This window comes from Anser anser, assembly GCF_964211835.1.
Source record: "Anser anser genome assembly, chromosome: 4".
Lineage (NCBI taxonomy): Eukaryota > Metazoa > Chordata > Aves > Anseriformes > Anatidae > Anser > Anser anser.
Window position 1 is genome coordinate 62,882,914 of NC_139724.1, and position 17,858 is coordinate 62,900,771.

The 17,858-nt window shown below is 35.7% G+C and overlaps 1 protein-coding gene across 1 annotated transcript in view; it reads left to right on the forward strand.

Annotated features, from left to right (window-relative positions):
- Window positions 1–17,858, forward strand: part of TAPT1 (transmembrane anterior posterior transformation 1) — a 39,999-nt gene that overhangs the window by 17,396 nt on the left and 4,745 nt on the right. The window contains exons 4-13 of the mRNA XM_083835771.1: window positions 2,263–2,425; window positions 6,176–6,311; window positions 6,921–7,018; window positions 7,175–7,244; window positions 8,911–8,991; window positions 9,544–9,653; window positions 11,226–11,285; window positions 12,529–12,597; window positions 13,924–14,000; window positions 17,595–17,755. Coding sequence (XP_083691897.1) covers window positions 2,263–2,425; window positions 6,176–6,311; window positions 6,921–7,018; window positions 7,175–7,244; window positions 8,911–8,991; window positions 9,544–9,653; window positions 11,226–11,285; window positions 12,529–12,597; window positions 13,924–14,000; window positions 17,595–17,755 — 1,025 coding nt within the window. The remainder of the gene's footprint in view (window positions 1–2,262; window positions 2,426–6,175; window positions 6,312–6,920; window positions 7,019–7,174; window positions 7,245–8,910; window positions 8,992–9,543; window positions 9,654–11,225; window positions 11,286–12,528; window positions 12,598–13,923; window positions 14,001–17,594; window positions 17,756–17,858) is intronic.

Below are 17,858 nucleotides of genomic sequence, written 5' to 3' on the forward strand. Positions count from 1 at the left end.
ATGTCAGCCTATGTGTGTTTATGTATGTATTTAAATAGTTTCATGTGAAGGACAGGAATGATTTATGACATGGAACCAATATGAGCTGATCATATACTAGAACTGCAATGTTTATTTCTCTCTGAACTCTGACTACATTATTTCATAACTGCAGACTTTGCAAATCTTTCTGTATTATCTGCCAAAAGAGGACAGATCTATTATACTTAATCCATTTACTTGATTTCCTAGTCCTTGTAAGAAATAATTACTCCCATTCCATATTATATTCAGAGCCACATGGCTAAATCCTTCTGCAAATGTCATTAGACAGAGCAGAAAAGTATTCTGCTGCTGTAGAGGTGCCATCGTAGATTATGAAATAGTCACGGTTAATCTCTCTCAATCAGAAACTTGTTAGCAGCAGACCCTAGATTTCTTGCCTAGACAATATAAAGGGATCTCTTCCGTGTAAATGAAAGAATAGTGAAACAGTTTTTAAATGCCAGGATCTTCTTTCACTTTCTAGAAAGTAGTTTTCTGTAGTCAGCCTGTGTAGTAGTCCCTTGTACTGACTATGGGTTAGAAATGCTGAGAGCTCTCTGTCATCAAATTGACTAAATTGAAATTCTGAGGGTATTTCGATGAGTTCCTTTAAGTATGTGATTTGAAATGCTTGTCACAGCATTACTGCTGCTTCTGCTTCTCATGGGGTGAGAAGTACAAGTTATTGCACAACTTTGAATAGAGCATACATTGTATTTTTAGTTAAAGCTTCAGAAAAGATTGAAGGAATGGTACTGAAGTTTTCTCTAGGTACTTGCTTATTTGCAGCAAGTGAGAAACTAAATCCAAGTCACCTTGAAGACTGTAAAGTAACATTCTCTAAAACCGTTATGTGAATGTACTCTGTTCTACAAAAGCTTAATTCCTGCAAGGCACAGCAGTCAGGTGTAGTTGGTCTGACCCTTTTGGACAGCCTTTGTGTTGTATAGTAGTGATTATTTATTCAGTTGTTCTGTACACAGCATATTCTCAAAATGTCTTCATCTTTGGCGTGCATAGGATGCCGTGTGTGATTTTGGCCGCACCTTTATAAGGTGTTGTTCTCCTGAGTTAGTTTCAGAATTGATACCACTTGCAGAAGTGCAGTTGTGCTCTTGATTATGTTCTTAGAGTTTGTCTTCCCCATGATGGATGCTGTCTACTTCTACAGCAGCTGCTTCTGACAGTGATTAGGAGGTCATAAATAACTATTTGGATGTTTTTCAAAAACAGCATATTTTTTTTTTAAATTAGCATATTCAAACTGATAACATGTTTAGGAAAAAAATAATGGGAGCATTGTCTAATCTCTGAAACTGGTGACTGAGGAATACAGGAAACGAAAATTCATGACTCACATTCAGCTAATTTGTTCTGACTTCTGTAAAATGTGAACTTCTGCAACAGTCTTTCAGTGTGTGTCTTAAAAAGACTTAGATTTAACAGAAGTTATAGCTCTGTATGTTGATACATAATTGTTAAACTGATTTAATTCAAAGATTTTAAATGCTTTGCATCTTATTAGTACTAAGCTAACTAGACAAGTATATATTTATTACCTTGCAACTTCATGATGCTTATGGCTGGTATTGTGGCAGTCGAGGTAAAACTGTATTCTTCCTGGAGTTCTAGGTTATAGGATAAAACTGTGTGATGATTAGTCTAGACTTCAGGGAGACTTGTGTGACTGTAAATAAGAAAACGTCTGCATTGGTTCAGCCTCAAGCTCTGATATAAAATTGTGCTGAGACTGCTGCAGACCTTAGGGCTAAAAGAAGGTATGGAATTGCAATTAGGATCTGTTCTTTAGCATCTGGATCATTATGTTGAAATTGAAGATGACTGCTTCATTTCTTTCTCTTTTGGTTATAGCAAATGCAGTTTCTGTAACTGAGGAAGTCAAAATGATAAGTAGAATTGGCTGGAAAAGGGGAGGTAGATAAAAAGTTAAAGGGCATGCATGGAGAATGTTCTTAACAAGTGAGATATCTTACCCAACAAATACGATATTCTAACTAAATGGATGTGGCAGATAAGAGGATCCTGTTCAGGAGTGTGATGCTTGTCATGGTGATGGTGTTAAGTGTTGGAGTGGGGGGCTGGGGAAGGATTAATAAACTACATTGAAATGCATCCTTGCTGAATAGCTTCAGTAAATTCATGACTGACTGACTTCATAACATTTATATTTTGTGGGGATGTGACACTTAGTGGAACTTCTTGCCCTTTGTATTTCAGTGATAGACGTTTGCTGCAACCTGCTCAGGTGTGTGACATGCTCAAAGGAGTGATACTGGTCATCTGTTACTTCATGATGCACTATGTTGACTACTCTATGATGTATCATCTGATAAGGGGACAGTCTGTCATAAAGCTCTACATCATCTATAACATGCTTGAGGTAAGAATTTTGGCATCGGAATATCAAGCATGTTGTTTTCAGAATGTTTTAAAAACACTGTTACAATATTTGTTCTTAGAATTTGGCACATTTTGTTCTCATAAACGTGCACACCTATTAAGCCTAAATGTAGCGAAACAGCCAAGATCATGAAAATAAACTTTGTAGATACTGGTTTCTGTAGCTTACTAATCAGTTTAGTTAAATGAAAATTGAGAACTCAAAATGGAAGAACTGAAATGCAAGAATGAACGACTTCTTGAGCTTACTAATATAAGCAAAAACTATTGATTTGAAATAATCTTAAGATCCCAAGAGAGACCAGGGATGAAGGTAGGAGGAAGACGTGAAATCTGACTTTTATTTCTTCATTACAGAAATACAGCTTTCATTATATGTGAGGACTCCTGTTACAGCTTAACCTATCCTGAGTCCTTGCTGGCAGACAAAATCTTGAATACATTTTAGTAAGTTGAATGAATATAGAGAATCAAGAAAAGAAAATTCTGTTTTGAAAGGGTAAAAATAAGCATAAAGAGAAACCATGGGGAAAAAGATGTTCCTGTTTTGACACCAATGTAGAGCATGAGAATTTTAATTGTACTTCTGCCATCAATGATTCACTAAGTAAATAACGATTTTATAGCTATAATCTTATCTCCAACCTGCATATATAGGACATACTAGTGATACAACCTCCTTCTGAAGGGATTCAGTCACAGCTTTGTATACGAGTTACTCTACTAGGGTTCTGAGATCTCTGAATAGCCTGTTTACCTTTGAACATATGTTGTACCTTCATTTGAAGACTACTTAAATGGGCTATACTTTGTGAAAAATCTCTATATTTTGTATGAAAACATTTGTTCTCTCCTCATAAAGTATTGTGCAAGGAACACTCTTCATTATCCCAAGTCACCTAAATGTCTCAGAAGCCACTTCAGTTGCTTATTCATAGGGTTTTTTTCCTTTTTATTTTAGAATTGGAAAAATTGGAACTTGATGCCAATGGTAGTTGTGTTGGGAGTATTCATCCATATATTTAGTTCCCTATCCTGTGAGATTATCATGACTATCACTTAATAGTCTTTGAGAAGACTTTCGGTCTATTAATGCCAAAAAAAAAAGTACAGCACCACATGCTTACCATGTAATTTGAAAGGACACTGAAGCGTTTGCTGTGAGTTGGAACCATGTGCTGTGCCCTTTTGAATGATGAGCTGAGTTTCTTTGCTATTTTGACAGAACCCAAAGTGTGTCTCAAGAAGTGGTACCTGAGTTTCCCTTCCCTAACTGAGGGGCAGAAAGACGGAAATGTTACAATGCATAGTTACTATAGTTATTAGAAAACTTACTTAGAAGTGGGAAGTTGGAAATCGTATTTAATTACCACGGTGTCTCATGAAACCTGACATGTCAAAACAAAGGACATATTTTTAAAGGGGCTTTTTTTTACAGCAATAAGTTGCAGCCATAGAATCGGCAAAAAATGGCACGGAATCCCACTGAAAAACTTCATAGATTGTCAGCTTTAACAGGTTGTTCTTTCACTTGCTTAGACTACTTCAGTGAATTTCATTACAAGTCTACTACTTACACAAGAAATGAGATTTTTTAGCAGCTGTTAAATATGCATTTTTAAAGCAATAAACTTTACATTTTTCACAAGTTTTCAAAATCGAAAAATCTCTTTAAATTAATCACTGAGCTACAGAGATGTTTACAATGTACTAATGTTTTCGGCTGTTAGCATGTCCTGAGAACGCTGTCAGGGACAGATATGAGGGATGCAACATCTTCAAATTATGTGCAGAATGCTCCAAGTAGCCAGCCTAAGGGGAGCGTTCAGCACAATTGGCTTAAATGGCACTTTTCTTTTTTAGATTCAGACCCACCGGCTCCTGCTCCTTGTGAAGCCCCAGTGTGCGTTATGCTGGTGACACCGCTCACCACGGAATTCGGCTGGAGCCTGGAGCCGGCATGTAGGGTTTAGGTAAGTCACATTCGGAAGAGCAGACAACAATATTGTGTGGTGGGTTTTAATTTTTTTATCATACCAGATAAGAAACAGGACTTGCGTAAGTAAAAAGTAAATCAAAGCCGCCATTTTATTTATTAAACCCCTCACAATATTGTTGACAAAAACTTACCAAACTCTAAGCATTCTGTGGCAGGAATTACTACAACAGGTGTACTTACTCAGTGGGTTGTCACAACGAGCAGGAGCCACACAAGGCGGACCACTTTAATTTACAAAATTTACAAGCCGAAAACAATGCCATTGTAAATATCTCTCAAACTGATGTTTTTTTGAACTTCAGATTTACGATAATGCATCAGCTCATGATTCATTTTGTTTTCATAGGTGATGATTAAAGAGTAACATTCAAGTTAATTAAAAGATTAAGTTAAAAGTTGAAAGATTAAAGTAGAGCTTGCTTGAGACACCCAGTAAATTGTTTTTATTCAGCCTTCATATTTCAGGAAATTTGAATGTTGGCTCAAATAAGTTAAAACATACTATTTGTATCCCTTTTAGAATACTTACCTTTAGAACTCTGTTAATTAACAAAGTTGGGAAATGATGTGAGACCTGTTTACTGATGTTGTCTTTAGAATTTATTTTCTAGTTAACGGGGCGTGGTTCAATATTTGCAGTCAGTTCTGTATTGCTGTCTGCTGTTTTAATATGCCCAAAGTTGTCATCTTACAGAAAGACAGTAAGAAACATCAGTTTTGTTTAAGTAGAGGTAATCGGTTTTCATACTTAACCGTTTCATTTTGATTGGGTTAGTAAGCAGTAAAAAATGCTTTCTATTTTAGCCAGACACGTGACTTGTAATACTGAATTTAATTTTTAAAGTGATTTTTTTCTGGATCTATGTGCAGCTCAATTTAAAAATTATTGAACTTGAGTATATAGGCAGAAAAAAAGCATTTCTTTCTAATCATTTTCACTTTTCTGTGCTTGCTAGTTAGGAAGTGTTGAGCTGGTGTAATTCCTTGTGACCTTTCTTGCTGTGTTACTGAATTACAAGCTCAGTTTTCTGTCCATATTTTTTCTACCTTTAGAATTACTGCTACGTTTTTTCCTATGTACATATATTCTTTTTAGTTAGACTTCAGACGTTTGCAGGTGTTTTTTCTGTTTTTTAAATATCTGCTTTTGGCAGAATTTCCAGCCCCTCTATATCTTTTAGTGTTGCTGCAGTATTTTTAACTTTGATTTTTGCTTTATCCGTAGATTTGTATTGAGTATGTACCTCATTCCAAGCTGTAAGAAAACAATACAGCCAAATCTAACTTAAGTCTTTTCTGTACTTGTGAGCTGATATTTCCTGTCATGCATTCAAAATTCATTTTTTTTTTCCCTGTTAAGTCACAGAGTCAGGGGAAAAATGGTTTGCAAAAATTTTTAGCAATGGTTTGATGCAACAGACATACTGTTTTATTAAAGGCTGAAGTCTGAACTGTACTTGGATGTCTTCCAAGGAAGCATCTAAGATAAATACTATATGGTTTCATATTGTAAATACTGTTGAAAAGGGGAAAATAAACTTGAAAGATAAAATAAGTTGCTGAATATATGAAAGGACTCATCTAACTGTGAAATTGAGAGTGGGATGATAGCAAAAAGAGTTGAAAACTCATGTGAAATGTTTTTTAGGTTGAGCTGTACTTACACTGGCATATTCAAGTGTCTTAGAGAAAAATATTGCTGGAAGGCAGTAAAAAGTTCTTCTTGTTTAGGTGGCTGATCGTTTGTTTTCTTCATTTGGACAAGATATTTTGGATGCTCTTTACTGGACAGCTACAGAACCGAAGGAAAGAAAAAGAGCCCATATAGGTGTGATTCCTCACTTCTTCATGGCAGTGCTGTATGTCTGTATCCTTTTTTTTAAAAAAAAAATACTTCGTAACGGTATTTCATTTCAGTAGCAGACATCTTTTTTAATACTCAGGGACTCAAATAAAAAACAGTAGCTGGATACTTCGTGGAAAATTAGGTTACTGTTTTGTGATTGAGTATTTTGGGTCACAGGATCTTTAAGATAGTGGAATGGTAGAAACATAGTTGAAAACATTCCCTTGAAATAAAGGGAGAAATGCATGTGTGAAGTAACGTTACAGTGAACTGATAAAAATGATCTGTAAATAAATATATACATTGATTAATTCAGAATTCTTGTACCTTCCCCCATTGCCTGTGGAATCTTTAGGCTGATTTTTTTCCCCTTCAGGTAATATTACAGTTCTCCTGTTTGATTGGGCTCTTTCAGGATGAGAAAGCATAATTACTACATGCTGTAAAGCACTGTGTGTACACTACGTAGATTTAAGTACTGTCTTGCTGCAAACCTAGGTTGATGGATAGAAACTCTTTTGGTTGTTTAACTTTGAAAGTAAAATAGGAAATCAAGTTTTGATGCTGTTCAGTGCTGTTTGTGCAGAAAAATTATTTCCAAATATGCTTCCTTAACCCTGCTATCTACAGTCCTGCATGCCATTCTTATAATGGTTCAAGCAACAACCCTCAATGTGGCCTTCAACTCTCACAATAAATCATTGCTTACCATCATGATGTCCAATAATGTAAGTATGTAGCTTTGTTATACAGCTGCCCTAAATTTTTCAGCATCCTTCATTTTAGTGTAGCACACTGTCAATTTTCAGATTATTTGATTGTCTGATTTGCTTGCACCAGTTTGTTTTCAATAGAAACTAAATAACTGCTTTTAAAAATTGCAGTTCGTTGAAATAAAAGGAAGTGTTTTCAAGAAGTTTGAGAAGAACAATCTTTTTCAAATGTCAAATAGCGGTATGTATGGCTGTGCTAATCGGGGAAAATGTGAAATAAGAGGCTGATCTTGTTTATTCAATATTAGTGTGAAAACAGCTTTAATTTGATGAATGTGATCATTCTGACTTGAATTCTTGATCGCCCATATTGTCTCAATAGGACAAAAATGTGATTCTATTTCTAAGAACGCTATTTTTCCTTGAATAGCTAGTTTTTATTTGAGGTGCTAAAACAAATTTAGCACACAGCCAATAGGGTTATTACATAAAAAATGCAAATTTGTATTGTGCATATGATCTGTTCAAAAGTATTTATACAAATAGAGATACAGAATATATTTTTTCATTCCAACTAGATTTTTCAAACAAGAGAACCCAACTGTAGTATATAAAAAACAAACAGAAAAGCAGCAGTTTGTTTGAAAATGCACTGTTTTCATTTTTTTCAAGGCATCAGGCTTGCTTCAGATTTTGAAATCTGACTGCTGATGTGTTTATCTCATTCATCTGCAAATTGCAATGATGATAAATGCAAGTGTTAAATTGTTTTGTGATCCTTTAAATGAAAGACTGTTTACACAGAAACTTAACTATATCACAAAGCAGAAAAAATAACACTAAATTTAAATCTTCCTCTTGAAAGTTCTTTAAAGCCAAAAAATACTCTTACTGGCAGGATTTGACAAGAAGTTTATCCTATGCTAATACGTATTTTTATTCCACTTCTTAAACACATTTTTTTAATTAAAAATATTTAACTTTACAGTGAAAATATCTAAAAGTGATGTTGATTACTAAAATACTGGCAGAAAACACTTTTCTTAAGCTTTCATTAAATCAGTATTCAGTGAAAATAACTGAAAAGTCTTGTCAAGAAACGTCTTCAGACTTAGCAATTTGTGGTGCTGTTACGCTTCAAATGTTATCCTATTATTCAGTAATGCAGCTGCAGGAAGGTTTTTTAATATACGAAAAAATGTGCTTACTGAAGCAATCTGCATGGATCATTTCTGGAAATTGGGTACAGAAGTAAAAAATCTCCCTGCCTGGTCTGGGAGGTCAAGTCATAGGACTCCACCCCAGGTCTGACGGCTTCTTCGTTCTTACAGTTCTGATGACTGAGCTGATGTATCCAGCTCATCCCTTCTAATGCAGCAATATAAAAGCCTAGGAAGAAATCTTCTAAATAAGGTGTAGTAGTTGGCTTGAAACCTTTTTTCTGTACTACAGGACCCAGTATATAGTAATTTTCATATCCAAGATCTGTAGAAAGTGAAATTTGCCTTGCTAATTAACTTGAAACGACAGGTGTTTTGTCTCTGTTCTTGCACCAGGAGGTGCTGTTTCTTTTCAGATCCCACAAGAAAGGCAGGAACTTTATCAAGAAAGATAACTATTTTATTAACATACTGGAAAAGGTGATAGCAAGTTATGAAATCTTTTGTTCGTTCTGATGGTGGGAACCCCAATTTGATGCAGCATTGGGTGGGTGCTGCAGAGATCCTATCTGTGGTGAAGTTCCCAGCATCTCCCCCCCCCTCCCCCCATCAAACCTGATCAAATTTCTTGTGAAAGAGGTTGTATAATGCAAGACATAGTAAATGATAGACAAATATTCACTCATTCTGTGGTTTTATGTAGGTAAATATTTGTTTGGAGTTGACATCTTTTTTTTTCCTAACTAGATATAAAAGAGAGGTTCACCAATTATGTGCTGCTACTAATTGTATGTCTAAGAAATATGGAACAGTTCTCATGGAATCCAGGTAAGTAAACCGATAGAAAAATAAAATAGAAAATGCTAAATTCCTGTGTGTTAAGTAACAGTAAATAACTGTAAATATCTCAAGTCATAATTTAATATTGATTATACTTAGGATTTTTAACACAGTATTGAACAAATATTGGTTAAAAAGTTAGGCTTCATATTAATAAAAATGTTTAAACTTTAATAACGTTGAGCGAGTCTAGGTCTGTGTGGTGTGTTTCGCTTCAGTGTTTCGCTACCTAAATTTTACCTTAAGCACCTAAGAGGTTACAGCTACAGGCACTTGGTCAGTTCCTTATGTATACTTAACACCTACTATCCAGTATTTGCAAAGACCGTGTTCCTGGTCAAGATAAGCCTTTATAATGTTGAGGCTTTTGAATCTGATCCTATTTGTAGTGTTAATTGTATAGTACTGTTGAGTGGGGAGGTAAAGTTACAGACGCTGCTTTGGACACTTGAGGATTTCTGACTGTTGAACAAAAGATCTTGTCATTTTGTATACTGGAGTCAAATTAAATGGTCTAACTTGTTTCTTCCCAACCTTCAGATCATCTTTGGGTGTTATTCCCAGATGTTTGCATGGTGGTTGCTTCAGAAATTGCAGTGGATATTGTGAAACATGCCTTTATAACAAAATTCAATGACATCACAGCAGATGTAGGTATCTTGTTTAGCTTGCTAAATGCTATTTTAAGTTGTAGTTTATTCTGCTATTTTTTAAATATTAAAATCCTGTTTCAGTACAGAAAATGCAACAATTGGTTATTTTCATGTATAAGATACAATTTGAAAAAGCTTGGTAACTTCCTGATACAATACATTTCTGAGGATCTTTATAACGTGCAACAAACGCCTCTGCTCCTAAAGTGGTAGTTGCAGATCTGTGAGTTATTGAAAGTATTGTGTTAACAGTTCACAAAATAACCACAATTCACATAACTGGCAGATAATTTTGTGATGTGGTCTCTAGATAAATTGAAGGAAGTTTAATGTTTTACATTCTCGACAGAGCTTGTATGTCTTTTTTAAAAAAAAAAAGTTATAATTCAGGCCCTGGGGGGGGGGGGAACAGATCTTGAGGCTTCTGAATCTCTATTCTTGAATGCATGTTAAAGGTGGAATCTGAAATCAGGAGCACTTTTGTACTGTCTCTGCAGCACAAATATGAAGTAGGTTATCCATCAGTTTTCCACTCCTGTAATTTCATAGACCGTATGTTATGCAGTCCTTCTTTTAAAGCAGTAGGTGAGGTCATTATTTGTGTAGTGTGGCATGATACACTGGCCATTTGTCTTGTGCACTGTGTGAAGTCAAATGCACTTGATAAATTTGCAAAGAGATGACTTAGAGTTTTTTCGCTATTAAAACCACTTTTCAGGAAATGAGGTCAAAACTTGGAAGTGCTATCACTTCCACCATCTCTAGTAACTACATTGTGTGGTGTAGAAACAAGTTTAATAATGTACTTAATAAGCTCCCTTATGCCAGAGGCGTTTATGCATGCCCTACTTTCATTTAGAGTACAGGAAAGAGAAATAATGAAGTCATGGTAGCCGAAGATGTGTGCTGAAACAGCTTGGGGTGTGGAGGGTAGCAGGTGATAGTTTTGTGAAGTTCATCTAACAAACCTTGTTTTTTTTTTTGTTTTTTTTTTTGCATGAAGTTACAATGACATGGGGGTGCTAGGTGAAGCTTTTCAGAAGTTTTGAGCACCTCCTATGCAAGTTGCCCTTCCAGGCAACTTCCCCTTATTTTTCTGTATTAATGGGCAGAGCTGTTTGAAAAAGAAAGAGAAAAGCGTTCTTCATCTTCCTGATAAAATTTTCTTTTTTCATGGGATCACTTGCTTAGTATGTAAGCTCGCTCGTTTGTTTAATTTGATCCCAATACTATACCTCACATGTTTAAAACAAATGATAACTCTTAGGGAGAAAAGTAAATGTGATTTTTCTTACTGTGTGGTGTTGATTATCTTCAAATTCCATAAAAGCTTTACAATCTCATTCAATTCTGAAAGCATTGCAGTCTTATTTGTTGTAGGTATGTATGTTACTACAGAAATACAGACTCATCTGAAGGGTGTAGCTGAACCTCAGGAAAGCTGGGCTTGACTCCTTCAGTCTGTACATAACTGTTTATAATATTTTTAGAGAAATTGTATTAATTCAGTTGCTTCTGTAGTGTGTTAACCATGTTAATCGTGCATCCAATGTGCTGGATTTTTTCCAGGTCTACAGTGAGTACAGAGCCAGTCTTGCGTTTGACCTTGTTAGCAGTCGACAGAAAAATGTAAGCCTGAAAACAAAGGCATTTTCTTGTATTAACTAATATAATTGTTATAGTGGCATATTGGAACAAATACTTAAAAAGAAGTACTTACAGAATAATTTCACTCCTACAACACTGAAATTGTGCTCTGCCTTCTTTAATAAGAGTTAACAGGAATATTTCCTTATAACTTACTTTATTTTTATCTGGTTGTTTGGGTCAGTTCAGACTTTATTTAACACATTGTTGAGAAGTCTCTTCCAAATACGGTCAGTGGAGGGTTGTAACAACTTCGACATTTTGGAGATATATGGGAAAGTAAGCAAACTTAGAAAGGTATTAAGATACTTTTAAAAGACCGATCTTTTTGTGCTGTTTTAACTGCAAGATCAAAATACAATATTCCATAGCTAGTGTATGGATATCTGTACCATGCATGTTACTGCTGTGGCATGGGTATTTACAGAACACAGACTGCGTGTGTTTTTTATGAGAACTGTGTTTTGATGTGCTATTTACAGCATAGCTCTCGTGAATGAGTCTCTAACTGTTCATGAGCGCTCTAGATGGGTGCTCTGTTAATTAACTTTATTACTTACAACAATTCAGATAGTTTTCTTGGGTATGTTCAATAGCTATTGCTAGGGAATGTATTGATTATACCTAATAAAGAAATTACCTTTGGTTACCACACACCTATGTGATGCTACCTAACTTCAGCATGGCTTTCAATAACCTATGAGTGTTCTCATGCAGAGTAGTTGTGTTTTAGGAGTACAAATGTAAACACACTTTTTTGCAATGGTTTTAAGACTGTTATCTTAGGCTAATTATAGATGGTTTTAGAATGATTTAAAATTGATAGCGTGATAATTGCATTTTTATCCCTGTTGTGGGTTTTTCTGTATAATACTAGAGGATCAAAGTCAAATTAGTACAAAGATGGTCCCTAAGCTCATAACAATCTACAGATGAAATTTAGCATGTTTGGATTCAGTGTCCTAATTGCTCTTGATAAAGAGATTTATATTATACTCCAGTTGCTGTTGATTTGGAGTACTGAAGCTAATCTTACCAGTCACGATAGTATTACTTTTTTTTGTCAGTGAGTATAACTATCTGCACTTGCATTTCAAAATATGAATTTGCCTTATACCACTATAGTGTTTTTAGTGCAGATCAGTCCTTATGTAGAGGGTGTGCTAAGCTAAAATAAGCTCATTTCTTTGCATGAATAATTCTATTCTTTCTCTATTTTTTCTAGGCATATACAGATTATAGTGATTCAGTTTCCAGAAGAATGGGTTTTATTCCTCTTCCACTGGCTGTTTTAGTAAGTGATACTATGAGGTTGAGTTAGTATTCAGTGTAACCTGTATCACATACTAATTACAACTTCACAAATGAGTTAGTGTTTATCAGCCTTTCATAGAAAGTTTAATACATATTAATTTTATAGAATTCATGGGCACTTGGATTGTTGCAATGGAATTAAACTACATCTGTGCTTACTAAACATTTATTCCTTTTGGCAAGTATCCTGTTCATTCATTCAGAATAGTCAAAGCAGCTGGTTGCCAGAAGGTTAGCAGTAATGTGCTGGGTTTTTTAGGTTCTTGTAGGAGTCCTTGTGGTTGTCCTTGTAATGGCTAAATGGCTGAATTTTCTTTTGTATAGGGACACTGTGCTTGTAAGATTTCTTGAATGTATGATTCTGAAACAGTTGACCCTGTTACATGGGCATGCTGCTATAAAACGAATCACATTATTGGAATTGTGTCCATATGCTATCTGTTCTGAATTAACTACTACAGAATGTTGTCTGTAAATAGCTGCTGTGATGTTCCCCATCCCCACACACAGACAAGCAGTAGTCATCATAGCACTGGGAATGTGTACTCACTTTGCAAACAAAGATGCTAATACATAATTGCCCTGGAAGACTGTCAGTGTGAATTAACTTTAATTGTAATGGATGGGGGAGAAATACTATTGACAGTCTTTGCCTAGTTTGTATTCCAGAATTTTTAATAAAGAAAAGCTATGACTATAATCATTTATTTCACTAAATAAAAGCATATCCAGTGAGAACTGGATTGAAATACCTTTTTCTAGTTAATTGTGTTCTTAGAAGTTATCCTTGATACTAAGAGATTTTAACACAAACTGAAGAGTTTTGCTATGTTGGAGCCCTAGCTGTGAAATACTGAAGTAAAATCAGATTTCAGGATCTTCTGTCACTGCAACTTGTGGTCCATCTATCTAGTCCACAAGACAATTTCGTATTCAGAACGTTTTGTGTAGTGTGAAACGCTATGATTCTGTCTTACCATGTTGGCATTTCTTGACTGTTAATTCAGCTTCTAGCCCTTGACTTTGGGAGAGGTTTTTAGGTTTGTTATTTTATGTAGTAATTAGTATTGAGGTAAACATTGATAGAATACAGTTTTGGCAAAGTTTTAACTAGATACTGGTACAGTATTTATTCAAACCAAAATCTTGGGTAGTCAGCACTGTCAAGGGGAATGTTAAATTACTATTAACATAACTGTTTCTACTTTTGTCTTGTATTTATCCAATAATAAAAGGTCTGTTAGAATATTTGATTAATAATTATGTACTGTATGGTATAACCGTTTAACTTTTATCCTTAAAACAGCTCATCAGAGTCGTAACAAGCTCGATAAAAGTACAAGGAGTCTTAGCTTATCTTTGTGTTGTGCTGTTCTACTGTGGGTAAGTAAATGCACACAAAATATTTACCATTATGTGATCAGATGTGAAAAAAGTTTCTGTTGATACATCTGGATATACATGTAAACACCACTTATATTGAATAGAATTAAATGTAAAATGCTTCTGTTTATAAACTGAATTTGAAAACGCTTGGATTGGTCCCTGTATTTGGGGATTATAGCCTTCAATAAGTTACTGAAGTAGTGAAAATAATTTCTGGAAAGGTAATGGAAAGAATTTATGACAACAGACAAATGCCATCCCTTTGAATAAAGGGAGAAATTTAATTTGAAGCAGTGAAAAACCCTTGAAAAGAACAAAAGAGGCAATATGCACAGCAGTAGCCAACAAGTTCAGTGCTGTGAGCAGATCATGAATTCTGTCTTGCCGATGGTGGGGGGGGGGTTGGAATTAGATGATTCTTAAGGTCCCTTCCAACCTAAACCAGTCTATAATTCTCTGGTAGTTAAAAGCATGTTTGTTGTTGTTGTTGTTTTTTAACGAAAGAATATACATAAATGCAAGATGAGAGACTCACCTTTCAAAGAAGGGTGGGGTTAGTAAGTAATATTAGCTAACAAAAAACAGTGACAGGAAAGAATATTCCTAAAAGAAATGACCTGCAAGTATCCCCTTTCTGCCACATCAGCTTACGCTTGTGTTATCCTTAATTTCTTACCAGCCTGAGATGAGATGCATTTAGTTGTGCTTTAAATCCAATCTAGTTTGCCCGTCTTGAGGGACATGCTGTAGACTATATGGTGATGAGCTTTCTCTAGGAAAGTTGCATACTGAACTGTGTGAGCATTTGTCGTCTCAGGGTACTGATTGATGTTAGAACAATCACTTCCTCCTAAAATTGACCATAAAGGATTAAGTGGTTCAAATAGCTGCAGCACAAAGAAACTTTGGATATCCTTTATCCATATGGTAATTCACAGCATGGCTCTTCAGGTTTGCCTATAGCATGGAGGGAATATCTGTTCCAGTGTTCCACCTAGCTGTGATTGCAGCTGAAGGCATCAAAGCTTGGATAGTGGAAGAATTTTTAGATCTGGGGCAGAAGTTCTTCAGGGATGCTGGAAGAGAGGAGTTTGCTGTTTTACAGTAATTTAGGAAAAGAATGATGTGATACCCATTTGTTTTATGTGACTCTTAGATCTGCAAAAAAGGTAGTAATCAGCATAGAGACTCTTTAATGCAGGATAGCTAGGACTTTAAGCTATTGTAAATAGGCCAAATGTTAAACTGTTAGCTGTAGTCCTCTGCATCACACTTGGAGTTTTTCCCCAGAGTGTGACACGTTCCCTTTGAAGCCAGCCCTTTATAATTGAAAGCACTAGCCCCTGACCGTCACATTCATGCTGTGGTAGACCAAGCTCTGCACCTTCATACTGCTCAGTGTTGTGGTTTTCTTCTCCATATATGTGATTCTTCCCTACATCTACCATTCTCCTGCAGCAGTTATGGAATTTTCTCAGTCTCTGTGTCTTGGAGGGCAGGAAGAAGTAACGTGATTAACATGCCGGATAAAACACTGCTCTTTGAAGGCATAGTTGCTAGTCTATGGGGAAGCTGTAGTGCGCGGTCAAGGACAAGCACATTTGCTGGAATAGGGGGGAGTTGTAGAATGGGGAAAGAGGCAACAATGAGGGCTTTCTTTAGAGCTTTGGACCAAAAAGATTTTCTTGGGCTGTGTTCAAGCCTGCAGTTTGAAAGTTAAAACTTCTAGGTTACAAGAATAATAAAACTTGTAATTTTTCCTTATTGAAAAGTGAGAACAAATTCTAGCTTCTGTCATGATCTCAGGTTTGGAGCTAACTCACCTCTTGCATCTTCTGAGTAATTGGAGTTGTGAACATGAATTTCAGTTTTGCATCAGGTTAGTGTAGTATAGGTCTGTGAGAAACTCTGTGATCAAATCTGAAACAGCTTGGCAAAGGATTGAGACTACAATGCAGAGGATGTTGTTTTGTGTTGGTATTTAACAACTGTAAGTCTCTAAGTTACCGCCTTACAGAGTCTTGTCCAGAAACCTGACTTTTATTTTTCAAAGACTTTGAATAGTTTTAAACTTCCTTGGTGGTTAGAACTTTGAGCCTGGGGTGGACTGGCAGGAAGGAATGAAAGAGAATTGCTAGAAACTCTTGCATAATTTTCCAGGAGAACCTGAAATGTTGAAATGTTGATTTATGCCTTTCTTAATTTCTGATGTTATTAAATTCGACTTAGATCATGCTTTCATTCTGAGACAGTAGGTGTTTACAGTATGTATTACATTAAAAAAATATGTAGGAAAAGCTTCTTAACATCTTTTTTCAACTCTTAAAAACAAAGTCAGTCCCAATAACCTAATAAAATTGTAGAGTCATGGCTTTTAACTTTTATAAAATAATCTCTGTGGTTGCTTGGATACTAAAATGTACTTCTGGATGATGAAGGTAGTCTGGTATGCTCTGTTTTGTTCTTCCATTTCTCTAAATTTCTTCTAAAAATAAATGTATTACATAAAATTTCCTTTAAAATGGGATGTATTTTGTTTTTCCGTTTGACGAGTTGTGATTACATTAATGCAGTCAGAGATAGTGAAGTTGCTGTTCAGGTGTCCTTGGGGGCCACTGTGATTCAGCAGTCAGACTGCTCCGTGGAGTTTAATTTCCGAATGGTCACTTATCCTCAGGTCTTCGTTTTAGTCTGTTAGCAATGTCCAAAATAAACAGGTTTTCAGAGAGTGGAGAATAAAGCGCATCTGCATTTGATTTGCTTTTATTACGTAGGTTGATTTACGTAGAGAATATTTATAATTGATCCTACAGGGAATGGATGGCTACTTCATTGTTACTCTGCTGCTGCTTTCACCTCTGGAGTGGATGTTGGCCTGCATGTCGTGCACTATATACCACTATATATACCACTAATGGAACTTAGATTTTACAAAGCTTATTTGAACTGTAAATCTAAAAGCGCTTGATGGTAGATGAGACTCCCTGTTCTTCAGAGACAACAGGTGCAAGGGACTTCACTGATTTGCTGACGTTTGTGCTGCAAGTTAGTGAAAACAGAAAAGGAATCTGCTATCAACTGCATTGTACTGCGATGATACTGCAGTGCTCCCTCTTGGTTTTGTTGAATTTAATGGACTGTCTGTTGAGATACCTAAAAGGACTTTGTTTGATTAGTCTGTAATTTATGGAAGCTATATGTGTGTTCTTAGGTTTCAAAGTCCACTACTAATCCTCGTCTGAGTACACTTAAGGCTACAGATTTAACAGTAATGCATTTCATTTGGACTTGCTCTGTTGAGGGCCCTCTTTAATTCTTTGATTAAATATTTGATGTATTAAATGACTGCGTAACTGTCCTTGTCATTTCGTTAAACTTGGTGTTTTCCTCTAGATGCCTTCTGGAGAGGGTGGGGGAAGGGTTTTAAGTGCTGAACCTGAAACAAATTGTTAAGGAAAGGAAATTACTTTTTGCTATTGAAGGGTTTTAATTTCTTAGCTAATTGTTCCAAGACAGCAGTAATCATATGCAATTGTTTAATATTAATACTTGGTAATGCAAATACGTAAATAAATCCTTTTATTTATGCAGGTTAATATCCCTAAAAGTTCTTAACAGTATTGTATTGCTGGGGAAATCGTGTCAATATGTAAAGGAAGCAAAAATGGAGGAGAAATTATTCAATCCTGTCCCAACTGCCACCCCAGGGAAGTCAGCTGGCAAACCACAAAGCATGTTTAAATCTACCCATGGTAAGTCTGTCTCACTCTATTTTCAGCTGTAATAAAATTGCTTTCAGACTAAATTTAATATTAAACCAGATGTATGACATTGTTTACTACACAGTAGCCCTGT